This window comes from Chaetura pelagica, unplaced genomic scaffold (assembly GCF_000747805.2).
Source record: "Chaetura pelagica isolate M959 unplaced genomic scaffold, ChaPel_1.0 scaffold1081, whole genome shotgun sequence".
Lineage (NCBI taxonomy): Eukaryota > Metazoa > Chordata > Aves > Apodiformes > Apodidae > Chaetura > Chaetura pelagica.
Window position 1 is genome coordinate 5,464 of NW_009952000.1, and position 7,888 is coordinate 13,351.

General features: G+C 55.1%; 2 protein-coding genes across 2 annotated transcripts; one reads left to right on the plus strand and one right to left on the minus strand.

Annotated features, from left to right (window-relative positions):
* The first annotated feature begins 2,067 nt into the window (after positions 1-2,067).
* On the plus strand, positions 2,068-2,640 carry TNFAIP8L1 (tumor necrosis factor, alpha-induced protein 8-like 1). Its single transcript, XM_010002438.1, has one exon. The coding sequence runs from the start codon at positions 2,080-2,082 to the stop codon at positions 2,638-2,640; it is 561 nt and encodes a 186-aa protein (XP_010000740.1). The 5' UTR covers positions 2,068-2,079.
* Positions 2,641-5,043: 2,403 nt separating this feature from the next.
* Positions 5,044-7,402, minus strand: LOC104393037 (chromosome unknown open reading frame, human C19orf10). Its single transcript, XM_010002498.1, has 6 exons — positions 7,304-7,402; positions 7,002-7,052; positions 6,275-6,336; positions 5,954-6,035; positions 5,376-5,448; positions 5,044-5,123 (listed from the first exon to the last, which is right to left on the minus strand). The coding sequence occupies exons 1-6, from the start codon at positions 7,400-7,402 to the stop codon at positions 5,044-5,046; spliced, it is 447 nt and encodes a 148-aa protein (XP_010000800.1).
* Positions 7,403-7,888: the final 486 nt, after the last annotated feature.

Genomic DNA, 7,888 nt, shown 5'->3' on the forward strand with positions numbered 1-7,888 from the left:
TGAGTGGGAGCTGTGGGTGTGCAGGGCAGTTGGCAGGAGCTGGTGCTTCCCAGCTTTTCTGGGCTCTGGAGGTGGAGTTTGCAGTCACTTTGTGGCTGCAGTTGCCCAACAGAGCTCAGGTGTGGGAATTCCTATTTATCCGGGCACCGCTCCCGGCGGGGAGCTCAGGACATCCAGCAACCACAGGGAATTCCTGTGAAAAAGCCCTGCTCCTTCCTGAAGCTGCTGCCCGCCCCCGGGAGAGTCCGTTTCTGTTCCCTTTCCAAGGGAGGGAAGATGGAGCCTCATCCTGCCCGTCCCTCCGGCCTCAGCTCCACCAGCATCTCCCACACGGTGCTGTGGGTGTTAAACGCACCCGAATTGCTGGGGAGCAGCTGAGGGCTCTGCCAGAGCAGCCTCTGCTTTGTCATTTCTGGCTGATTTGCCAGCTCGAAGCTCACGCTGGCAAAAAAAAATCAATGTTTTGCCATCCTTGCAAACCCGGGTGTTTGCTGGGGGGGCTGCAAACAACGGCACGTGCGGCGGCAGCTCCAGGGCTGCTCACTTGGTTCACACCCTTGCAGAGCCTTGGCCACCCTTGGGCTGGGAGAGCCAGCATGGCCGGGAGGTACCCAGGAAGCTGGGGCTCAGACTGCACCTTCTGCCTTGCACCATCACCCCTGCACCCTCACCCCTGCACCTCCTCCCTTGCACCCTCACCCCTGCACCCTCACCCCTGCACCTTCTCCCTTGCACCTTCACCCCTGCACCTTCTGCCTTGCACCCTCACCCCTGCACCTTCTGCCTTGCACCCTCACCCCTGCACCTTCTCCCTTGCACCTTCACCCCTGCACCTTCTCCCTTGCACCTTCACCCCTGCACCTTCTGCCTTGCACCATCACCCCTGCACCTTCTCCCTTGCACCCTCACCCCTGCACTGTGTCTCTTGCACCATCACCCCTGCACGACTGGCTGCAGGGAGATGGAGCCTCGGCCACCACCACGGGGTGTCCCAGGTCTGCAGAGAGGCAGGGTGAGCTCCCCAGAGCCTGGCGTGGGCTCTGTGGTGGTAGGAGTGGGATCAAGGATCCCTGGAGGGGTCCAGGACTGGGTGGTGGCTCAGTCCAGGGGTCTGTAGGGCTGCTGGGATGGGGATAGACTTGGTTCTGCACTATAATCACCAGAGGGCTGCAGATAAGACTCCTCCTCTCCTAAATCTCCCCCCTTCCAGTTTTAATCCACCCCCCCTTGTCCTCTCCCTCCCTGCCCTTGTCCCAAGTCCCTCCCCAGCTTTCCTGGAGCCCCTTCAGGCACTGGAAGCTGCTCTAAGGTCTCCCTGGAGCCTTCTCCTCTCCAGGCTGAACCCCCCAACTCTCTCCAGAGCAGAGCTGCTCCAGCCTCTGATGACTGATGAGGTCCTTGCTGCGGTGGGGGGAGTTGGGCTGTAGGTGAACGTTCCACCTTGATGAATTATTCATCACCATGTGATGCTGGTGCTGGCTCAGAGGAAGCTGAGGTGGTGGCAGGATGAGTCCAAGCTCAGATGGTGTGGGTGTCCCAGGACAGGCAGCACCAGGAGAAGGGGGAAAAAGGACTTGGAGACTTGTGGGTGGGCCCAGCAAAGGGGCCGTGTGGCTGTGCTGGCTGCAGGGGGTGACTCAGCTGTCACCTGGGTTGTCCCCAGCTCGCCCTGCAGGAAGTGAGTCAGGTTTGAAGGAAGAAAAATGATTAAACGATGGGGCAAGAGTTCTTCCTGCAGCAGGAGGAGGCCGGTGCTGGTGGCAGGAGGGAGGTGGGGATGATGGAGGGTTGCAGGCCCATTCTCAGGTAGGGAGACCTCACTTCTTGTTCTTCCCGTCATGCTGAAGCTTCTCCCCAGAATTCCAGGGAAGGGAGGTGGGAACAACGTGTAACTCATCCCACTAACAAAACCGGGGCATGAGGTTGCTTCTCACCTGCCCTGGGCACCCCAGGAGCTCCTCTTGGTCCTGCTGTTGGCCTCAGATGATCTTTTTCCTCCCAAAAGGCCACGTGGGGAGGAGGTGGGAACTGCACCCAGGCATGGGCTGAGCTGTGTGTGTGTCTCTTCCCCCTGCAGAGATGGACACCTTCAGCACCAAGAACCTGGCCCTGCAGGCCCAGAAGAAGCTCTTGAGCAAGATGGCTACCAAGAGCATCGCCAACGTCTTCATTGACGACACCAGCAGCGAGATCCTGGACGAGCTGTACCGGGCCACCAAGGAGTACACCCACAACCGCAAGGAGGCCCAGAAGATCATCAAAAACCTCATCAAGATAGTGATGAAGCTGGGCGTGCTCTACCGCAACGGGCAGTTCAGCCCCGAGGAGCTGCTGGTGATGGAGCGGTTCCGCAAGAAGGTGCACACCTTGGCCATGACAGCTGTCAGCTTCCACCAGATAGACTTCACCTTCGACCGGAGGGTGATGTCGGGGGTGCTGACGGAGTGCAGGGACCTGCTGCACCAGGCTGTCAATGGGCACCTGACAGCCAAGTCCCACTCCCGCATCAACCACGTCTTCAACCACTTTGCGGACTACGAGTTCCTCTCGGCGCTCTACGGGCCGGCCGAGCCCTATCGCACCCACCTGAAGAGGATCTGCGAAGGGGTCAACAAGATGCTGGAGGAGGACAGCATATGAAGTTGGCCAAGGTGGGCCAGAAGCAGCAGCACCAGCTGCTGCCAGACTCTGCCTCCTGTGAGACCGAGGACAAGACTTGTGCCTGTTCTGACCAGCACCAGGCTTGTTGTCCTCTTCTGTGTTGTGCTAACTCGTTTGCTCCTTGTTTCTACAAAAGGCTCGACCTCTTGACTTCTTTTAACCCTTGCCCAGGGTCTGCAAAACCCACCCTGTGCTGGGCTTGAGTCCTTCCCAGGTGATCCAGGGCTTCTGGGCTCCTGCTGTCCAGCTCGATTTCCTTTGCCCACCCAAGTGCTCTTATTAACTCAGAGTCCAATGAACTGGACTCCTCACCTTGAACTCTTATCACATCCCTCCTGGGGGAAAACCAGACCAAAGACTTATGGTGGTAACACCTCTAAGGTGTCTCTGAGTGGGTGGAGGGTTGCTTGGATGAAGGGTTGTGAGACTCTGTTCGTGGAGGGTTGTGGTGCCCCAGGTTGTCTTTCAGTAGCTCCAGTACATGGTGGGAGCAAATCCCAGTCCAGACCTGTGCTGCCCAGGCTTGTGTGGGCTTCGACCTCCTGAAAGACAAGTCCTTGAGAGCAGAAGGATCCCACCTCACCTGGGTTGTCCCTCGGGGCAGGGAGGGAGCTGGAGTGTCCTGCTCTGTCTCTGCATCCCAGGTACTCCCCTTCATCCAAGACCCAACTCCCCCTCCATGATGGTACCATGGTGATGGCCCCAACACCTTCCTCAGTGGTTGCCCAAAGTTCTCCCCAGCATTTCAGACATTTCATGTGTCCTCCACTGAGTTAGGGTTGTTCTTTTTTTGTTTGTTTGGGGTTTTTTTTTTAGCAAACTCTGTAGCCCTGATGAGTTATTTAAATAAACTCAACTGTTTGGCCTGGGTGCTCCATGTGGTTGGTGATAAAATGAACCTCAGGGGCAGTTGGGTTTGGAATTGGTGATTTGCTTGTCTGTGTCCTGGGGTTTTATCCTCCCTGTCCCCTGCTCTGGGGCACAGTGAGAGGAAAATGGTGCAAAACCCAGGGCTGGGGTCCCAGGATGGGAGCAAATCCTGCTCCTCTGCATCCCCACTAAAAAGAGAATTCCAAGGGCAAAAATGGAAAAAAAATGAGCATCTTCTGAGGGTGGTGAAACACTGGAACAGGTTGCCCAGGGAAGCTGTGGGGCCCTGAATGCAGCTGGGAGCTCAGGGGACACAATTCCCCACCCATCAGCTCTCTGCAGGTGTCTGCAGATCCAGGAGGAGCTGCACAGGAGAGAAAGGAGCATCTAAGAAGAGCTTGGACAACAGAGCTTGTAAAATCCCCAGTGCAAAGCACCCCCAGCCTGCCAAAAACTGGGCAAAGCAGCTCCCAGGGAATCACCTCTGGGCAGAGCACCCATCATGACAGTGCTGAGTGATGCAAACTTACAGCTGAACCTTGTTCTCAGGTGCTGTGACTCCTGTGGGGTGGGCAGAGCCCCTGGAAACCCTCCACAGCCTCCAGCCTCTCCCAGGGCATCTCAGCTCCACCTGGCCAAGCCAACACCAAAGGTTGTGCCACTCACTGGGGATCCAGCTGGAGAGGGCGGGTGTCACAGAGCAGCCTCAAGGCAAGAGCATGATGCTTTATTTCTTTATTTGTATTTACACAGGAGAGGAATTCCACATTCCCTCACTGGTATTACTCTAGATCTTAAAAAAGAAAAACCACCCCCCACTTCTGTACGTAGAAAATAGTCCTGCAGTTGTGCTGAGGTGTGCAAGTGTTGCTCAGATGGATTCCTGGCTTGTGTCAGAATAAGCAGCTCTGCCTTCTCCATGCCAGGTTATCCCAACCTGTGCTCCACACTAGTCCTGAACACCCTCCTGGCAGTGTTGACCTTTGGTAGCCACACTCAACAAGGAGTCAGACAGTTCTGGCCAACTCTACTTCTTCCTTCCTTCCCCCTCCCACCCAATTTAATTATTTCCTCCTGTCACAGAAATCCTGTTCTCCCTCCAGCGACTAGAGAGTTAACAACTTGAGCAAACCATGTTTAAATCCAGCCACTTATCTTTCTGCATTACCCTTCCTAACTAGGGAGATAAGGAGCCCCTGTTAGAGGGCAGCTTTACCATATTCAGCAGATCAACCAAGCAGAAAGAGGGTGACAGAAGGCCTGGCTGCACATCAGGAGTCTCGGAGGAGGTTTCCAGCTGCAAAGCACATTGTTACTCTGACACAAGACAGAATTCATCTGTCTTAACACCTCCAAGTCCCACTTGTATTGGACCCTGGCACATTTCAATATGGAAAACCAGAAATTGTTTGGCCAACCAAAACAAAAAACAACAAAACCCCAACCCAAACCCTGCAGTTAAAAAGGAATCCTCTTTATCTGCCATGATCTTCCCCAGCGTTGGCCCCAGGGTCACAGCTCGTCACGGGGAGTTTTTGCTACAATCATGAGTTTGGACAGTTCAAAACGGAACTTGCCTTCCCTGTGAGACACTAGAAAGAGAGTAAAAGAGGCAGAGGGTGAAGCAGATTGTAAAGCATGAACAAAACAGCCCTGCTGGGTCCTTTCCAGGATGATAAAGGCAGCAAACTGGGCACTGCACTTCCTTCTGAAGCATGCGACGAGCACATTGTGATAAACCCCTTCTTCCCCCCTCCACAGTGGGACATTCCCACTGGGACAGGACCCACAAAATCCTGCTGTCTCCCACCCCAAGCCCCTTCTTCCTTCTCTCAGTCACTGACCTGTTGTTTCAGTGATTTCAAATTCTTCCTGTTTCAAGGGGACGTCGCTTTGTCCACCCGCTGCGGCTTGAGACTGAAATTGGGAAGGAAGAAGGTTTAAAGTAGGTAAGGCAACCCCAGAAGCTCTTCAAAGCAAACAAACACCACATTTTGAAGAATGAGTTTGTATTTTAATAACGTGGAGTGAACTAATTAAAACCACGTGGGAAATCTGAAGGAAAATCTCTGGCTCTTTTCTCATTTTCTATGAAACTGGTGTCACTCGGGTGACTGAACAGCCTCACCACTGAGGACTGGGAAAGGGAAGAACAAACCAGCCAAAAACACCAGCAGAGGTTTTTATTTCCTTTCTCACATTCAATTTGTTGAGGCAAACCTCAAAAAAAATGGAGGGAGCAGGAGTAAGATGGGGCAGGAGAACCGACCTGCAGCCTCTCCTGGCTGCCACTGCTCCCTAATTAGCGAGGCGATGGAGAAGATTTTATTGCACAGATGTCTAATAAATGTTTTCCATCTCCAATTCATGTTTTATAGCAGCCTCCCACACACCTGCTTCCCAGAGATCAGCTGGGACTTACATAAGCCATGGCATGCTCTATCTTGGCTCCTTTCACTTCAGCTTTAAACTGCGTGAAGAAGAGATAAGACTTCCCTTGGGGCCTGAAAGAAGAAAGCAAGAGGTTTTGACGTGGAGGTGCAGACAAGCTGAGGATTCATGGCTCCCTCCTGCCACGGAGGGTGGAGAGGGGGAAACACAGCATTTACCAACCACCACCTGGCTAAGGAACCCACCCAGAGACACAGCAGGCAAAGCCAGCCAGGAGGAAGAGTCCCTGGCCCAGATCCCACCTGCCTTGTGGTTGCTTGGGCCTCTGAGAGTTGGGGGTCAAAGCACCCACCTCCAGACAGAGCAGGAGAAGAGCAGGTTGTCTTCACTGACTCCAATGTTCATCTCCCATTGCTGTGGAGGGGAAAGGTCCAGTTACTGAGGGTAAGAGGCTTCCTGCTCCCCCCTGAGGCCAGCCAGCTCCCCTCCCACACCAGGCAAGGCTCCACCACTCTAAAATAACACAACATAATGACACAACACTTGCTGATGGTCCCTTTTACTCTGCCTTGCCCAAAGCTCAAGGCCTGGCTGCTCTCTCCTCTCCATAATTCATTAGTACAGTTGCAAAAAAAAGAGTTTAAATGCCATTTCCCTTTAGGCTAAAAGGACCTGATTTTCTAACAGGACTTGCCAATGAGTACGAACCGCACAGCACCCGCTGCAGCAGCAACACGAGCTGCAAAAAAAACACCTTCAAGAAGACAAGATTTACTCCTCCGAGGCCCCTTCCTAACAGCTGGGGTATGAAAATGTCACTCCCTGTTCTCCAGAGACATCCAGGCCATAGACCAGTTAAGCCTGACAAATGTCATGGCCCTCCAAACCACCGTTGCAACACACGGACGACACTTCCGTTCTGGGAGCAAATCCAACCAGGGACTTCTGCAAACACACACGGTTGGAAATGGTGCAACCAGCCCTTCCCCACAGCTCCTGCCAGCAGCTCCAAACTGTCCCCAGCAGCTTCTCACTCCGTGCAGCCCCAGAGACCAAAAGGCCCAGGGTGCCCAGCTCACCTCGTTGGTTCCTCCCTGAGCTGAGTATGTGAAGGTGCAGGTGTAATCCCCCTGGAAGGAGAGAAGAAGACCATGAGGAGCAGCCTTCCCTTGGGCAGGACCTTCTCTTGACTCCTCCTCAGCCACTTCTCAAGGAGGAGAGGAGCTCTGGGGACACCTGAGGGCTGTGCAGGGTGCAGCCCCCCAGGGGCTCACCCTGGGGGTGACCAAGGAGGACCACTCACCACGTCCAGACCTCACTGGGACACAAACAGAGCCAGGACCACGCAGCCCTCGCCCCTGGGGGGGGTCAGCAGCAGCACCCCATGGTGCTGGGCTGGGGACCTGTGTTCTGGGGGTTCCAGGGACCTGCAGCCCCCTTCCCCAGAGGGCTCCTTCTCCTTGATGAGTCGCCTTCCCATGGGGACCCTCTATTTTTGACACCCTCTTCCTCCTTGAGACCCCTCCCTTCCCTGGGAAGACCTCCAAAGGTCTCCTGCCTTTGGAGACCTCCCTCCTTGGGGACCCCCTTTCTCCTTGGGGGGCTCGCATTGTCTTTAAGGAGCCCCCTCCTTTGGAGACTCCCTCTTGGGGACCCATTTCTCCTTGGGAGTCTCCCTCACTCCTTGGGGAAACCCTAGCCTTTGAAGACCCCCCTTGGGGACCCCCCTGGCCTTTGAAGACCCCCCCCTGGGGAACCCCTAGCCTTTGAAGACCCCCCTTGGGGACGCCTCTCTCTCTGGAGTCTCCCTCACTCCTTGGGGACCCCCCGGCCTCTAAAGACCCCCCTGGGGACCCCTCTCTCCCTGGGGACCCCCAACTTTTGAAGACCCCTCTTGGGGACCCCCCGGCCTTTGAAGACCCCTCTTCGGGACCCCTCTCTCCCTGGAGTCTCCTTCCCCCCTTGG